General features: G+C 38.3%; 1 protein-coding gene across 4 annotated transcripts in view; it reads right to left on the reverse strand.

The window, feature by feature from the left end:
• dennd1a (DENN/MADD domain containing 1A) overlaps positions 1 to 18,668 on the reverse strand; it is a 509,155-nt gene that overhangs the window by 336,980 nt on the left and 153,507 nt on the right. For all 4 annotated transcript variants that reach the window (XM_060841064.1, XM_060841063.1, XM_060841067.1 and 1 more), the window contains exon 4: positions 5,728 to 5,777. In XM_060841064.1, the coding sequence (XP_060697047.1) occupies positions 5,728 to 5,777 (50 nt within the window). The remainder of the gene's footprint in view (positions 1 to 5,727; positions 5,778 to 18,668) is intronic.

Here is an 18,668-nt window from a genome sequence, read left to right on the forward strand (position 1 = left end):
TTCCTAACCATGCCCTGAGTTCATCTGCCTTCCCTGTTAGGCCCCTTGCATTGAAATAAATGCAGTTTAATTTATTAGTCCTACCTTGTCCCTGTCTGCCCTGACTGTTTGACTCACTTCTGTTCTCAGCTGTACCCGTCTCAGATCAATCTCTTTCCTCACTATCTCCCTGGGTCCCATCCCTCCCCACCTTACTAGTTTATATCCTCCCAAGGAGTTCTAGCAAATTTCCATGCCAGCATATTAGTCCCCTTCCAATTTAGGTGGAATCTGTCCTTCTTGTACAGGTCACTTCTACCCCAAAAGAGATTCCAATGATCCAAAAATGTGAATCCTTCTCCCATACACCAGCTCCTCAGCCATGCATTCAATTGTTCTATCCTCCTATTCCTGCCCTCACTAGCTCGTAGCACTGGGAGTAATCCAGATATTACTACCCTTGAGGACCTCCTTTTTAAATTTCTGCCTAACTCTCTGTAATCTCCCTTCAGAATCTCAACCTTTTCCCTTCCAATGTCGTTGGTTCTAATGTGGACAATGACCTCCTGCTGGCCCCTCTCCCCCGTGAGAACATTCTGCACCCTCTCTGAGGTATCCTTGACCCTGACACCAGGGAAACAACACATTATTCTGCTTTTTCTTTGCTGGCCACAGAAACGTCTGTGTGTACCTCTGACTACAGAATCCCCTAACACAATTGATCTCTTAGAAGCTGAAGTACCCCTTGTTGCACTAGAGCCAGTCTCAATACCAGAAACCTGGCTGTACATGCTACGTTCCCCTGAGAATCCATCACCCCCTACATTTTCCAAAATAGCATACCGGTTTGAAATGGGTATATCCACAAAAGACTCCTGCTCTAGCTGCCTACCTCTCTTACCCTTCCTGGAGTTAACCCATCTATATGACTGTATCTGAGACTTTCTCCCATTCCTATAACTGCCATCCATCACATACTGTTGCTGTTGCAAATTCCTCATCGCTTCTGATCCACTTGATCTGATAAAGTTCGCATCCAACAGCATTTACGGCAGATATAATTTGCAGTAACCCTTAAACTTTTTAAACTCCCACATCTGACAAGTACATATCACTGCAAAAGCCATTTTTGCTCCTTCACAATCTACAGACCCAGAAAATAACACCGTCTTATTCCTCTACAAACACTGCCCCAGGTTAAAATATAAACTATAGCTATTAATTTAAGTTTAATCAAGAGACTTATCTCCAAAAACATAAACAAGAAAGAATCCACTATAGTCACTACTTCAGCCTTTCTATTGGACAGACTTAAAACAACAATTAACTTATCCGATTCTGTGCTGTGAACTTCGCCCAACAGCTCCTCCGAGATTAGTTGTGAATTTTACTGTTTGTTAATTTTCCCAGATGCACTCCGATGTCCAGCGTACATGAATTCAAAAACTGCAAAGGCGGTAACTGTGCAGGTTCTCTCTCTCTCTCCTACACTGTCCTCACCATGTGCTTCCTTTGTCTGCTCTTCTCCCTTTTGAACTGCTGTTGTTTTGACTTTTTTTTCCCCAAAGTTCCAAAACAATGCAACAGCATATAACACAGTAATTGCTGCTCCTGGAATTAAAGGAAATCACCTCCAACACATGTGGAATCAGTGCCAGTTTGTTGGGCAATGAAATGCAGGTTCCTCTTCCCTGGAAAGAGGGACATTGAAGAGGCAAAGGCATCGATCATGAACTTGCAAAACACTGGTCAGAGGCCATGTCCACCATGTCACTTGTCCTCGCAAACTGCATATAGAGATCTCAGTGAAGCAGAAGTTATTACCTCCAATTTTAAAAGAATATATATTGCCCATAACCAATGCAGTAGTTACGGGACCTTTAGGGTCTGGTGAGGCATGGAATGGATTCCCTCCACACCTGCACTGTAAGTACAATGATAGAACCTACTGTATATACTCAGAACTTCCATGGTTGACACAATGCCAGGATGGGAACGGTCCAGAGTATGTGACACAATGCCAAGAGATTGTTTGATGTTGCTCACTCAGTGGGTGAAACTCCTCTACCCAGCAGGTGGCTATCCCAAAAAGTCATGTCAACTGCATATATGGCCCTCATTAAATAGCCAATGTATGTCCCATTGTATGGAGGAATGCATGCAGCCTTCAGTTGCAGCTTTCACCCCCCGCCCCACCCATCCAAACTAAGAACATTTTCTGTTTCGTATGTTCCAAATATTGATCCCTGCCAACTCTAATCATGATCCAACCGCAGGTGGAATGTAAGTCATTATGGCTGCCTTGCAAAGAAGGCAAAGGCAGATGCAGAAGGAACAAGTTCAACAACGAGTTCAGAAGGGTTAGCAAGCTGTCACAGAAGCCAAGGAGCACCAGCTCAAGCAGAGGCCGTATCTACAGAGTCTATCACTTGGGGGCTACAGGAAGGCAAGATACTTTGCCATCAAATCTATCTTCTCAGGAGGAGCAAGGTGCCATCTCGATGAACTATATCATTCCTGGATACTGTGCCAGCTGTTGCAATGGGACTGAGACCAGCAGGAGTGGAAGCATCATCTTCATCAAGTAGCTATGAAGATGACTGCCACTTTAAAGCATCAATGTGACTGGTTCCTTCCATGGAGCGATAGGTGACCTGTGCGGGATTTCTGTCATGTACCTATAAATGCATCAGGACAGCTATACAAGATCATGTCAGTTCATTTCCTTCTTGTGACGAGGTCACTGCTGCAGTCCAGACAAGATTCAGAAACATTGCTGAATCCCCATGGCAAATATCAAACCAAGATGGCCCTGTTACAACAATTAATTCATCAAGAAGGGTCTTCATGACCTTAGCAATCAGATGATCTATGACCAGTGATTCCCATTTTTGGAGTTATATCTCCACTACACTGGCAGATACAGTGATTGGTGTGTCAGTGTGTCCCGTTAGTTATGGTCTGCACTGGGTTCAGACAAGCGATGACTTTGCTTGTCTTTAGACACTCCTATCAGTGGGGCCTGGTGATTAGACAGTGACTGGGAAAAGAAAGGACAGCATGTGCCAGAAAGTGTCAACAATGCCAGATATGCAGCATGAACACCCTGTGTTTGGGCCAGCTATACCTGTATTTTGCCAGTGAAGGGCAATTCCATAATGCCAACGTGGGGAGGGAGCAAGCTAACATTTTAAGTCTAGATGATTCTTGATCAGAGCTAAGTCATCTAGGGTCAAAGCATTAGCTTGCTCTCTCTCTCCACGAATGCTCCCTAACCCATGGTGACCTCCAGCACTTCTTGTTTTCAGTACAAGAGTTCAGCATCTGCAGTAATTTGCACCTCCGTAATGCCAATGCTTGGGCAGCTGTCCAGCTCCAGTTTAAAGATGGCACTGGCTCCAGAGGTCAGACTAATCCAGGACATCATTTGAGAGATAAGTTCTTCCAGCTACAGTGAGATAATAGAATCAAGCTAACACTGGACAAACTAACACAATTGGTCGTTAATGAGGAGACTTTGAAACTAAACAGCGAAAAACTTGCTAGGCCTCATGGAAAGAAACCCCGCAAAACTTGACAAAATTGACACTTAGCCAAAATTCATAAGGTTCAGCCCAAAGGGGATTTAAGAAAAATTTTCACAAGTTGGAGTCAGACCTATCACAAACGAGGAGATCATTTAACTCAGAGCCAGGTTATTCCTGCAGGACTTCCTCAAGCTTGCTAAGCACAACTATCTTCTGCTACATTAATGAGTCTTCCTCCAACAAAGTAAGTGCTGATGTTAACCATTAACTACATGGTGTTTGGTGCTTTTGCAACTCCTCAGATAATGGAGCAGTCCATGTCCACATGGAGAAAAAGAAACTGTCAATAATCAGGCTTGGGAAGATAAATGGAAAGTAACATTTATGCCACACAACTGCCAGGCAATGACCATCACAAAGTAGAGAAAATATATCCATCTGCCCTAGTCATTCAATGGCATTACCATTACCAAAAGTGGCACATCAATATCCTTTAGGACACCAATAGCCAGAAACCTAACTGGACCCTCCATATACATTTTGTGGTCATAAGGAAAGGTCAAAGGCTGGAGGTTATGAGATTAACTCACCTTCTGAATCCCCAAAATCTGTCCACCATTAAAACACACGAAGTATGAACGTGATGGAATGCTCTCCATATGACTGGATGAGTGCACCTCCATAACTCAAAAAGCTCAACACTATCCAGAACAAAGCAATGCACTTGATTGGCGCACAGTGTACAGCAGCAGCAGCAGCAATGTGTACCATCTACAAGATGCACCACAGCCAAAGCTCCTGCTCTTCCAAACCTACGATCTCTACCATGAAGGAGGGCAGACAAATAAATAAAACGCCATCACCTGCAAGATTCCCTCCAAATTACACACCCTGACTTACAACGAACTGCTTTTTCACTGTCACCAAGTCAAAATCCTAGAATTCCCTTTTTAACAGCACTGTGGGTATTCCTACCTATCATGGACTACATTTCAAGAAAGTAGCTCATCACCAATTGTCAAATGCAATTAGGAATTGCCGACAAGCACTGGCCCAACCAACAACACGTACATACAGTGAATAAACTAATGAAACACAAGAGAATTGCCATGGCTGGGGAGTGCATGGCAGTGGACAGCACTTCAGGGGTTGAGTGGGCAGAAAAGCAAGAACAGGGGATAAGGATGGCATGGGCTTGGTGTTGTAATTACTGATGCAATAAGGATATTAATTTCATTATAGAAGTGAAATGGGGCAGGGAACATATCACGGGAGTTGAGTATGACACATTACTAATTACATAATACACATTTTGCGGATCTCAGGTGGCTTATAGAAGAATTTTCTTGGATACAATCCCTTATGATTAATAAAAATTAAGCCATCAAAAGTGGAATTTTGCCTTCTGTAATAACATATCAGCCATGAAAATCAAGCCCATTTGCACTTAGAAAGATATTTTTCAGTACACTCAATAGACAGCATGCACAACTCTCAACTCCCTCAATAATACATGTAAAATAGTAAGTAATAAGACATTTCCTTCTAACAAAAACATTCTATCGCAAAACATTTCTCAAAATATCTACAGAGGGCGCTATTAAGTAAGTAAATACTTTTAGTCCTTCAAAATCAAAAAACTGAATCCAATTCGTAAATAAAAAGGTTTCAAGTATTTTAATGCAAAACTTTAGCTTATTTTGTAAATTTACGACTGGTTTCATTCCAAGAGAATCGTCAAAGTTATAATTATGACAGAATGGCAGAATGTAAGCTTTCAAACTAAAACACTCCCAGCAAATTTTAAAATAGCATCATGCCCTTTCTTCGTTAACTTATAATTAACAGTGCCAAAGTCTGATGAATATTATTGAAGTGCATGAAACCAGTTTGGTATCTGTAACCTTCACAAACCACCCATGGCTGTGCACTGCTGAAGTGAAGATCTAATTTACAGCTTCTCTCAGGCACTTCATTGCTTTCAACTTCAAGAAAATAGCAGAATTATGATGACGCTGAACAGAATTATGATTCACAGCACCTGTAGTAAATTACAATACCTGCTTAACAGGCAAATAAAAACAGTTTTCTCATTTTTATGTGGGGGGGGGGCGCCTTAAATGAAATTTTAAAGGCACAAAACACAACCATGTTTCTTTGTTATTTTCTGGAATAATTTTATGGTATCTTTATCTCGTAAAATTTGCAATGATAACAGTACCTGTCCACATAGAAAGGGAAACAAAACTTGGTCAATGTCTGCAGAACTTCCTGTGGAGAGAAAACAGAGAATTTATGCATCTTATGGGGCCAATAAATCGAATATTAACTACACTATACAATTACACCTCCCTCTCCAACCAACCCTACACTCCCCACCCTCACCTGCTCCATGACAAAATGGGAGACAAGTCAAAAAAACAAAGAGGGTACTTATCAATTATTGAAAGAACCAATGAGCAGTCAATCACCAGTAATAATAAACAGTATCAACCTTCATTAAATATGGAGAAACTGATCAAAATTCACACACGAACAGGCTGCAGGGGCTATCTCATGCAACCTCCCAAAGGATTGGTTATTGGGATGCTGAGTGTTAACACCCCTCCTGGGACTCTCTTCAGCTTGGCCATATGGATGGTACTAAATAACACCAAACCACATGGGCTTATCTTCGCCCAGACTTGGCTGTTACTTAGAAACAGGGGCTGATGGGATTAGAAAACCAATGGCACAGTATGACAAAAGGAAGACCACAAAAAGCAGCATCACCTTTTTCCATAGCCTTTTACTGAGCAATGAAAAATGGAAGGCACATGAAATATTTCGATTTTTGTATCATAAAACTTTCTTTCAAAAAGAAATGTGGTCTTATATTACATGCTACCAAGCAACTACAACATAGATGATTAAAAGCTTCATCTGCATATAGCTTTGTTTTTAAAAGTAAGTCTTGAGGTCAAACATCACCTGCCTACAACCGCAACAATGCGATTAATGAAAATGCTGGACAGCACAATACCAGTGTAATCAGAAGGCAAAAATGAAAGGCATATTTTGGATTGGGAGGCGGGTGTGGGGTGGGGGGGGTTGTTGATCAAAAAAAGGTTCAGATCGGGAATCTTACACTACATTTGTTAAAAATCCAAATTGAAAAAAATCTGACTCAAACAGCACGTCAAAGATAGCTAAATCTCTGCTTTCTCCATATTTGTTAAAATATGCACATAATGCTATATTAAAATCAATACATCAAAGTTAGGAATTTCTAATCTTGGGTTTCTTAAAATCTTTTTTTCCACGGCCACAGTCTTTTAAATCTGTAATATTATTTCAGAAACATTTCCCACAATGTACCGAGACATAGCAGCACCACAGACAATCACAGAAAACAATATTAAGATATGTTAAAATACATACAACTATCTAACAGTTTCATAACATTAAGCCCTTTTATGAGCTTTATTTAAAAATATCAATAACTCCTTCAGATGAGGAGAAAGCAATTTTTACAAACCCCTTTACTACAAGATGCTTCTTCTGCATTTGATGGGTACAAACCATGTCGTTTATATTACACAAACAATTTTCATAAAATGGTTTGTAATGTTAATTACATTTTATATTAATATATTTTACATGTGGACATGAAGTAGCTAATTAAATTATCCTGTGGTCCCAGCAAACCAGTTCAAGCTGTGGCTGGATTGCCTAAAGCCAATTTGAACCTTCCTAATAAATTAAACATTACTTTGCACACACAATAGTTCTCTTATCAACACTCTTGAATGTTGAAAACTATACATTTCTATCAGTAACTTGAGATTAAACAGCCCATGCACTTAGTTATCCAATCATAGAAAATCATGAAAAATATTTTATACTCTCATGTTTTCCTGTAGAAATGTTCTAAATAATACAACACAACATTGCTGAAACTGCTCTGCAATCAAATGACAGCTAAGACGGCTTGTGATCCGTTACTCCATTAACCTGTCAGCCACGTGTTGCAACAGACCTGCCATCTACAAACTCTTGTTGGGTCTTTAAAATAAACTCCTCACTCTGAACAATCAATTGCTTCTGTTGCAAAAGTAACTTCTATTCATGGTTGAACCATTTCAAAAAGGTAGAGAAAAACAGCTGATATAGTATTGCAGGCTATATCATATCAGATTAAATGAGTCCTTCTACTTTCCAGGAAGTCTCACGCTCTTTACTGCAATATATTACTGATGTTATTGGCCGATATCTTTCTGCAAATATAAACCCATTCAAATGCAGTCCAAAACACAAGGTAATTCGCAACACACAATTCCTTGTCTTATAAGCTCAGATACCTATGTTTATCAATACTTTTCTAACATATCATCCACTTTACAGAATATACTTTACCCAAGGATAAGGGAGCACAAAATGTCTAAGCACCGTTAAAAAGGATTTAAAAATACATAAATGCTAATTGTTCATGGAAATCACATTAAAGAGGAAACTCATATTCTAAAGAGAAGAGTGCACATAATCCAATTTTACAGGTTTAAAAGGGTCAAGTTGCATTATACTTAATAAGTACTATGCTGCACAGATCACCATGCAATGTTTTAAATAATAGAAAGCAAACTGAGCTGGATCTTGTGTCTATGGACTATGAATTGGACTTAAATTTATTTCTCTATTAAATACACTCAAATATCTTTCTAGATAAAATCAGAATGGTCTTTTTGAGCACACTAGGTTTGAAATACAAAATCAGCCCATTTATGTGAATTAATGTTAGCTAAATGTAGAAAGCATACTAGATACATGCTTGCATAAGTAATTCAATCTTTACAGAAAAATTATGAAACTGCCAAATCTAGTGAGGGTTAAACATTAAAGGCAAACAACTGAACAGAGCAATTATCAAGTTACCAATGCTACACAAAGTATTCCACATTAAAACCAATACCATTTTCACTTAGAACATTGCAGCAAAAATGACTGCAATAAAACAAAGTAAAAACACTGTGGTAACCAAGCTATAGGTATTTCATTCAATACCTTTTTAAAGATTCAAGACTACACATTTTTCCCCTGAAAATCCTATTGTTTCTTATTTCAACAACCATTATTTTGTGTTCTTGTTTGAGGCTTGTTATTTCGAACAGGAAACTGGTATATACCAAGCAGTCACATCTGTAAAGAGTAGGGCATGATCCATGTCTCTTGTGGGATTCAAAGCAACCATGTCACTGCTGGCTTTAGGACATGCACCACCTGTCTCCATTCCCCCAGGTTCCACTCTTTTCATTATCAAACTACTGCTGACATTATAAGCTTCAGATGCACTGTCTAAAATCCTTACCGATCAATATTTTCAACCATACACATATTGACAACTACAGCACATTGATTACGATAGCTTCAACTGCAAAGTTTGCAGCAAAAATACTTAAAGATGCTGACTTCAAATAAAATCCTGCCAAGCTAAGCATTCAATCAATCATAAATTTATTCTTCTTGACCATATTAATAAACTTTACATCATTTTCAGAAATCAAGAATCAATTTACATAATTGGAGTGGAGTCGCAACACAAGTTTGGAAGAGATATTTTGAATTGATAGTTAAATAGACAAAGTTTTTAGCTGTCCACTACGAGAAGGCTCAGTATTTGTACATTTTTGTTTTTACATTCACAGGCTTCTATCCAGGGACAAACCTGCACAGCAAAAAGAAACCACCTTTGGGTACTCAACGGTGTGGTTAAGAAATTTGACATTACAATTTCAATAAAGAGACTCAAGTAGCATGATCGGTATTCATTACACTAACCTTTTACAATTCCTCTCATCAACAACATTAGGGAGCTCTACTAGGGAGCTGAAATTCTCCCAAATTAATGACCAGATTTTGATGTTTATTAATTAAGGCCCTTTGAACTATTCAGCTCACTAACACCTTAAGCCAGTTCTGCTGATTAGGTCATCAGCATAAATTATTTAGAATAGAGATATAGAAAGACTAAAAAGAATACCAATCGTAATTTTCAGACAGACTATGCATAGGTTTGTTAGTGATGGCAGTCACTTGTTATTTAGCCATCTCAACTCAATTCTGAAAATATCCAGAATTAACCAGTTACGTTTCAAAATTATCAACAAAATAGTCAACCTATTTGTTCATCAGTTTAGGTTTGTTTTGTTTACCAATATTTTGTTTAAAATGTGAGAATTAAATCACAACATTAGGAAACTAGCTCCAAGGTATCCTGAGTGCAAGAATGAAAGTTATGTGAAATCTTCTACTGAAAGCCTTTTTACATTTTATAATACTTGATGGTCAATTAACATTAATAAATTAATATATTAAAGAAAAACAAATGCAAACATAATAATATTCACTTCTTAAACTTAATTTTGAGAGGTGTTTTCATGTGCTTATTCAAATGCATGGTAGATATGAGCTTATGATTAATAATTTTAAACAAATGCAGACAAGATTCATAGAATTTGCCAGAGGTAGTCATTCAGCCCATTTTGCTTTGGACAGCACTTCAGTCACAATCATATCCACAGATATGCACATGAGCAGATCTTGCCATCCACAATTCCTTCACTTTTCTAAATAATCATTAAAGCTCGCCTTCCACACAAACCTCCTCCATTCCTTCACAGAGTTTTCAGTGTTTTGTCTGCTGTAACAGTTCTATCAGACAACAATTTATTTGTACTCCCATTATTCTTTTATTATCTGTCTGCTGAGATAGACTCCATCAGTCCTTTGGTATAACTTTTCCTTTGTACAGTAGTGATTAATAAGAGGAGATCTTGGGCCCAAATTTAACATTCCCATTTTAGTCTTGGAAACTTAGTTTCCACCTGTACACAAATGACAATCAGCTCCTACCTCACCACCACCACTACTAAATTATCTGATGGTTCATCCAACATACAGTTTTGACTGAACAGATGTTTCCTCCAATTAAGTATTGTCCTAATCATGCCCTGCTTTCTTCTATTCTTTGGAATGCTCCTGAAAATCTTTCTCTCAGGTTAGGTTTGTCCTAATACACCATTTTTATTATTCATTGATGTGACATGGGCATCACTGACAAGGCTAACATTTATTTCCCATCCAAACTGTCCTTGAGAAGTTCATGCAAAGCTTCTTACTCAAACTGCTGCAATCCTTGTGGCATTGATACACCCAAATACTGACAGGTAATTAATTTGACCCAGCAACATTGGAAGAGTGTATATCCAATAAAGAATGGTGTGTGACTTGACGGGGAACTTTCAGTAGGTGGTGTCCCTACACACTTGTGACCCTTGTTCTTCTAGTTGGCAGACGTCATGAATTTGGAAAGTGCTGTCATAGAAGGTTTGGCCTTATGCAGCTCAGTGTCAAATCTTGCTTGTAATGCCCCCAAGAATCACTGTGGAAATTTACATTCAAAGCACGACATAAATATAAGAAGCTGCTGCTGTTAAAATGTTTTGCTTTGTTTGCATTTTCTACTTAAATAGTCACCAGAACATTGAGAAAATTCCATGATATTAGCTAATGGGCCTGTCTGTGCCCTAACCAACATTCATCTCTCAATCACCATAATATATCTAACTACAGTTTGTGGAACATTCATCACACCTTTACCAAGTGCCAGTCTATCCCTCTCAAACAATGAACTCACTTTCTCTCTGTGACCATAGCCCACTGCTATTAGTCTGTATCTCTGCCTTGCTGTTCTTTCCCTGCATTACTCTGCATCTTGCCCACAAAAGAGACGAACAATTCTGTTTGACATGGGAGTAAGAATTCACATGGGACCACCAGCTACTTCATCAGTTTCACAGTTTCCAGAGAACTTTGATCTCGGCTCTCTTCCTAGGATATATGAAGGATATGAAATGAAGAATAATAATATCAATATAAAAAAACTTTGAAGATTTCTCTGCAAAAATCTTTGATAACCACTATATTTTAGCATGAAAAGCATATGCAAATCCATGAAAACACAGCTCAAAATTATCAAAATGTTGAGGAAGTGCAGGTTTGTGGACCGTTTTTAGTTCTTAATGAGCATGGTTGACTTTACTTATCTTTCCATTCCTAGTGGGCAATTTTTCTGTAAAGGGATTCTTTTAATTCACTTTCTGCTGAATACCAAACAAAGGTATTTCCCACATCAGAGACATTGCAGTAAATTAGGTTTAGGGCAAACTTCACAACCTTTAAAGTACTAATATACAAGATGGCATTTTCTGCAGCATTTTGTGCTCACTGACATCAATATTTTGTACTAATCCAAACATTGGGCAGTAAGGTGGCTCAGTGGTTAGCACTGCTACCTCACAGTGCCAGGGACCCAGGTTCGATTCCAGCCTCAACCTGTGTGGAGTTTGCACATTCTCCTCATGTCTGGGTAGATTTCTCCCGGGTGCTTGGTTTCCTTCCACAATCCAAAGACCTGCAAATTAGGTGAATTGGCCATACTAAATTGCCCATAGTGTTCAGGAATGTGTAGGTTTAGTGCATTAGTTGGGGGTAAATGGGTTTGGGTCAGAAACTCGCTGGAAAGTCAGTGTGGACTTGTTGGGCCAAATGGCCTGTTTCCACACTGTAGGGATTCTATTCTACGATTCTATGTATTATCTGCACGGAGGTATATTCCCAAACATGGCAGGGCTCCAGTGTAATAACCCCTCCATACTGATTGTACTCATTCCACCTCAAAACTACTTCAACCCAAATTATTGCCAGAGTATCTAAATAATTAGCCTATTAACCTTTGCACATGACTTATTATCACTCATCTCATTTCTATTAAAAACTGAGTAATTCACTCAGTGAAAAATTGGAAAAAGTTGCATAAATTTTGTTTTTTCTCTCCTTATTATGTACCCTTTTCCAATGTTGATTGACACAATTTACTGCTAAGCAAGTAAAGTCAGAAGGGAAGGACAGTTCAGGAAAATTGATGGATTGCGTATACCTACTTTCAAAAAATTCAGCTATCCTGTACATACAATTGTAGGTTTTTTTTTTAGTTAACTTAAATAGGTTATGCCTAAAAAGACCTGTTATTTTAACATCTTGTAGTCAGAAATTGAATATTCAATTGCCTGATCAACTGGATAACAGTTTTAAAAGAAAGTATGCATGGACTGACGTAAATGAATTTCACAACAAAACCCAAAAGGAAATCACAAATGAAACTTGGTAAGATTCAAACTTTTCCCTTAAGGAAAATATGCTGCAATTCCCAATATCACACCTTTGAAATTAGACACGGTCAGGCTTGAAACAGCTCTTTGGCGTAATGTTTCTATTGGGACCTTAAGATCCCCTTCGGATAATGCGAAATTTGGATAATAGAGGTTCCTCTGTACTTGTTTGCTTAATGAGCTTGTATTGTGTTTATGGAAAGATGGCTGCTGTAGTAAACATTCTTACATGAGCACTTGAGTATTTTCAAAATATTATAATAGAATTATTCATAAGTCCCTTGTTTACTTACGATTATGTGTGGAGTGGAAAGGGTGAAATGGATTATTTAGTTTCATTAGTCTGTTCATTCATTAACTGGATTACATACATCCCCAAAGTAATCCCTGTATATTTCATCACACATTGTTGGGGCAGTTTCTGATTTGATCTAAAAACAATTGTTTACAGGTACAATGATCAAAAACGGGCACGGCTCACTGAAATGCTGCAGAGAACAGTCCTGGACAGTCCAGGCACCGTCTCCAAATGAGTGACCACCTGCCCTCCCTCTCTCCCCCCACACTTTCTCTGGGCGGGGGGACGGTGTTGGGGGTGGGCATGGCATTGGAGCGCAGGCATGGGGTGGGGCTCGCGCACGTTGTGCTGCTGCCTAGTCTCCTGAAAGGGAAGCAGACTTCACAGAAAACTCCGAGATGCAGCGGAAATCAATTAACCAAATAATTAATTATCCGAACAAAATAGTGCCTGCCCATCTCATTCGAATAATCAAGTTCCTCTGTAAACACAATTCAACTGCAGAAGTAGTACTATTCTTCAAATCAGAAAGTTACAAGTTGAAATAGTGTTCCTTTTTCTCATAGAGGGCAAAATAAATTACAATTCAATTTAAAATATTCCTGAGATAATTGTCCTCAGCATCTCCCAGAAATCAGATTCAGCTGTGGCATGCTCCACCTGGCATTCAACTGCCTTCTGATACACAGTAAATAAAAAATGGCTATTTAAGGAACTGATCACACCAGCAATACCAAAATGAGTTAAAGCTCAAGAAAAGCAAATTTAAAAAAAGGTTTAAATAAAGAGATCAAATTAAATTATTCAATCTTTGCAAGGTACTTCTGTGAAACAATACTGATTCATACTCATGAGCCAAAACCACAACATGTTTGCCACCTGAAAAATCCAGAATCATTAAAACAATTTCTACTCTTTTGACCAGAGAGAAAATACACCTTAAACTGTCCAGGAGTGGACTCTGACAAAGAAAGATTCTGAAAAGTACTAACGCAGACATTACACATATTTCTATAGGGATCAACTGCCAGGTAGGAGTAAATACTGAAGAGCAGTCACAGAAAGTGGAGGAGGCTGGAACAATTACAACATTTAAAAAGGCACCTGGATGAGTATATGAATAGGAAAGGTTTCGAGAGATATAGACCAAGTGCTGGCAAATGGGACTAGCTTAGGTTAGGAATCTGGTCAGCATAAACGCGTTGGACTGAAAGGTCTGATTCAGTGTTGTACATCTCTATGACTACTCCTTGTCAATATTACAGAAATGAATTACAGAATTTTTGTACTTAACATAAATCTTCAGGATATACAATTTGTCTAACGACCATAGTACAGAACAGTTAGTGGAGAAACAGCAACCAATTTTTCACTCTGCCAGATTTTTTTTTAACCACTGAAGTTCATGCGACTGCAGTTCAAACTCTTATTTGGAAGTAGCTTCCTGATTTTAATTTTAACTGGATTTGACATTCACAACATCAGCAATATTTTCCAAGTAAAGAAACAAAAATTATTGCAGTAAAAGCTGACTGCCGATTCACCTGAAACCATTTGCACTGCTAACATAGATCAATTTCGCATACCTTATTTACTTAGTTAAATTAAAGCTCTCAGCAAAATGGTTTCTTTTGCAGAAAATCTTTGTACCTACTTTCTCAAACGGATAAATTGAATGCATCAAACCAGGTCAATTTATTGATGGCTCACCATCATACTGACTGGTCCACCTATGTCTTCAATTACCTGAACAAGGAAGGAACAGTACAAATCAGGCAACGTTGTTGGAACTCATTGTCTATAAGATCAAGAACACTCATTTATCTGCCCAGAGGTTTTTATGTTGACTTTGCTATTTACAGGACATAGGTCCACATATCCAATGCACAAAATGCTTACCATACAAGATAGTTTTGGAAAATAGGTGTTCCACTCTGTTGTTCAAATGATTACCGGATTCAGACAGGATCTCTCAACAATTGTAATAAATCAACATCATAAGCTCAAAACCTCATTTCAACTGCCATTCAGTTAGACATCTAATGTCGTCTGGTTTATTCTTGCCAAATAGAATGAATCGTTAGATTAATTATCAGATTTATGACAATTTGACTTTTGGGAAAAAAAATCAGGTCTTTTTTTTTCTAGGGAGTTGGAAGCATTTCCAGACAGGTTTACTGACATACTGGCACATGTGGAAACCAGGGTGATTAGGTTCCAATATTTATTGAAAAAAAACTTTTTAATGGCACATATAGATATCAAAGCTTAAACACATACATATAAAACACGATCAAAGAAAATTCTGAGTCAAATCAAATAGAGAAATACTAGAATAGGTTTCATTTTAGGGATTTTGAATTTATGCATTTCTAAATGTGAGGGTTGTTAGTGCTGAGAAATCAAATTGCAAACCAAGTCGATCTTTTTTTCCCCCAAATAATTAAACAAAGACCTAACATGAGGAGAGCACTCCAATTCACCCTGATGAATTAGAAACAGTTCTGTGCTGTAACAATACCTACTGACAATTTGAATATGGGTAGCTAAAGCCATTTTGTTAGTCAGCTGACAGTGCAAATGACTGCCTTATGATAGATTTTCAGGTCAATTTCCTGAAAGAAAATACATTTATGCCTCATCTACAAACAATAGGAACAGGATTATCCTTGGCTGATAAAAGAAACCAGTGATGAAATAGTGAATACTCTCAAGGATCATTTTCCAATCCTCACTTCTACGCAAGGAACCAGAATGACTGGACGTCTGCAACACTGCATGCATCTGCAGTTAACTTGTTCAGATGTGTAATGACACACCTGTGGAGCAGGTGGGATTTGAACACCCCTAGATCAGAGGTAAGGACACCACCAATGCATTCCAAGATATTGTAAGAAGACATTGACAACATTGTGCCATTATTCAAAGAAGGTGCAAGGGATAGGTCAAATAATTATTGACCAATCAGTCCAACCTTGATGGTGGACAAATTACTTTAATCAATAATAAGAAATAGGATAAACTGTTTCTTAGACAAGCACAGATTAAGCAAACATTGCAGACTATCCTTGGTAAATGAGTGCGGTCTCTTATTAACAACTAAATATTTTGAAAAAAACGATAAAGAAAATTGTAGCAGAGTGGGTCCTGTCTACATGGATTCCATAGGGCTCCGTATTGGGTCCCTTGCTCTCTGGAGTACATATTAATGATTTAGCATTAAATGGAGAACGTAGTTGAGAGTGAAGAGCTTAGCTGTTGACTGCAGAAAGATGTTAATGGTTTGGTTGAGAGGGTGGAAAAGTGACAAATGGAATTCAATCCAGAGAAGGCGAGTTAAAACATTTGGAGGGGGCAGCCAAAGCAAGGGAATACACAAGAATCTGGTCCATCAGCTCTCTATTTGTTGCATGGGAAATTTAAGCATTTTCAAAAAGTCACTGGTCTCTATGAGGATTGTAATAACATTTCTACTCATTGATGCTCAGTAAAATGTCTCAATTTTAATAAGAAATAAAACTACCAGATGCAAGACAGAATTCAGCTTTCGACTGGTGTGTTCAAAGAGTTAAAAATCTTAATGTACAAAACAATTTTGCTCAATGCCTGTTGAAATGGCAATGTGCCTACATAAATTCACCATCTGTGACCTTCGCCTGACAGCCTTTTACACAATCTTTGAAAACTCTTTTACTCAGCTATCAGCTGTCTTCAAAGCTAACACTGCAAGGGCTTCTTTCAATCAATATTTGTCCATGCACAAATCAAGTTTTGCAAAGTAGTAGCTAGAATTTCTCTCCTGGATATTTCCACCCCTAGTGTAAGAGGAAGAGAAAGTAATTCCATAAATAGCAAACAGTTTATACAACTGTGTTTAACAGTTCACAGACAAACAAATATTTATTTAGCTTTTTAAATACTTTCCTCATTTAAGTTATACACAAGGGAAGAGAAGTAGGCTGAACCAAAAAGGGTAGCTTAACGGCTGTTCCACTGAATAAATATTCAGCTGAAGATTACAGGATTCATGTTCAGGCTTCTTAGGTTTCTCCAAAATCCACACAGAATTCAAGGGGAACAAAACTAGTGAGCAATAGAACAGATGTCAAACAAAGCTGCAGTCTGTCCTTCCTTTCTCTGAACCGGTACTTAGTCCTTTTATTTTTTTCAGTCAATATGGCTGGGTCATTCAATGATTTTCCTATAGACTCACTTATTGTAACCACAGATCTATGCACAGAGCCGCTGTCAGCATTCCCAAATTTCCCAAATGAAAGGGCATTATGCTAATTCTTCATCGCTTGCTCACTCAATCTCTCTAGCTAGCCTCAAATGCAAACTCGCTGGAGTATCCCAAGTCACAGCCTTTATTTCTAGCCTGTTCTGTTTGCCTTAGGGGCCTGCTGCTTGTTTTGACAGTGGATCCCCCTAGATAGTTGGGATTAGCAGTGGTTGTTTAGATAAACTTGAATCGAGTCCTCCCAAAGTACAAGATAGACACAGCTACTGAGATTCCAGCTGTCACATCCTTTCATCCAGTTAAACCTGCATTTGAACAGTAGCGATTCAATCTATAGGCTGTGAGAAAAAAATAATATACTGAATTAAAGTAATTTCATTCAATAATCCATGCTGATATAGGAAGACTTCTCCGTACACTAAACAAATGAAAGTGGAAGCAACAAGACGGTCTCGAAGAGGCTATTAACCAAAATACCACACTATGCTCGATAGTTGACAAATATCAAGTATATGTGATAAATTTATCAAGTGCGCCTATACAATTCAGTGTGTGGAGTTAGATTATGCAAAACTCTAAAAGCAAATGCAAGAAAATCCCGCAGTGTCAAACACTTATATTAATCGAAACTCGACATATTAAGCCTTTTCAGACATGGAAGATTTGAAATAGAAGTGCACGTTATGTCACAGCACTCAAACAACAAGCCAGTCATGAAATGCAGAAGCATATGGATTAACTTGGGATAAAAATGTACCGCATTACACTTTTCCATGAATGTTTGGCATGATAGTGGATTGATAATCCAGCAAATATAGAGTTCAAATCTCACTATGACAATTTGAGAATTTGAACATAAAATTTAAAAAACAAAACAGGAGATGGAATTAGTAAGGTCAATCGTGAAGCTGTTGGAAAAATCTGACTAGTTCACCAATTATTTTTAGAGAAGGAAAAATGCCATCCTTACTTGATGTAGCCTGTACATAACTCCAATTAGTCAACAGCCAATATGGATGGAACCAAGATATACAATTGAATGGTGACACAATAATGTCCTGGTCCTCAAAGTATAACAATGCCTGACTAGCCTGAGAGACAACGGTCCCAATATGCATCAGTTCCTACTTGTCAGTGAGCAAGATGTATGAACAAATTACTGCAAATGCTGGAATTTGTACCAAAAACAACAAATGCTAGAGATCACAATGGGTCAGACAGCATCCATGGGGAGAGGGCAAGCTAACATTTCAAGTCTAGATGGCTCTTCATCAGAGCCCTGATGAAGAGTCATCTCAACTCGAATCATCAGTTTGCTCTCTCCCTGGATGCTGTCTGGCCCATTGTGATCTCCAGCTTTTGCTGTTTTCAGGACTAGTGAGCAAGGCTGGATGCCTTTGCCATTTCCTTAATTTATG

Source organism: Hemiscyllium ocellatum, chromosome 21, assembly GCF_020745735.1.
Source record: "Hemiscyllium ocellatum isolate sHemOce1 chromosome 21, sHemOce1.pat.X.cur, whole genome shotgun sequence".
Classification (NCBI taxonomy): domain Eukaryota; kingdom Metazoa; phylum Chordata; class Chondrichthyes; order Orectolobiformes; family Hemiscylliidae; genus Hemiscyllium; species Hemiscyllium ocellatum.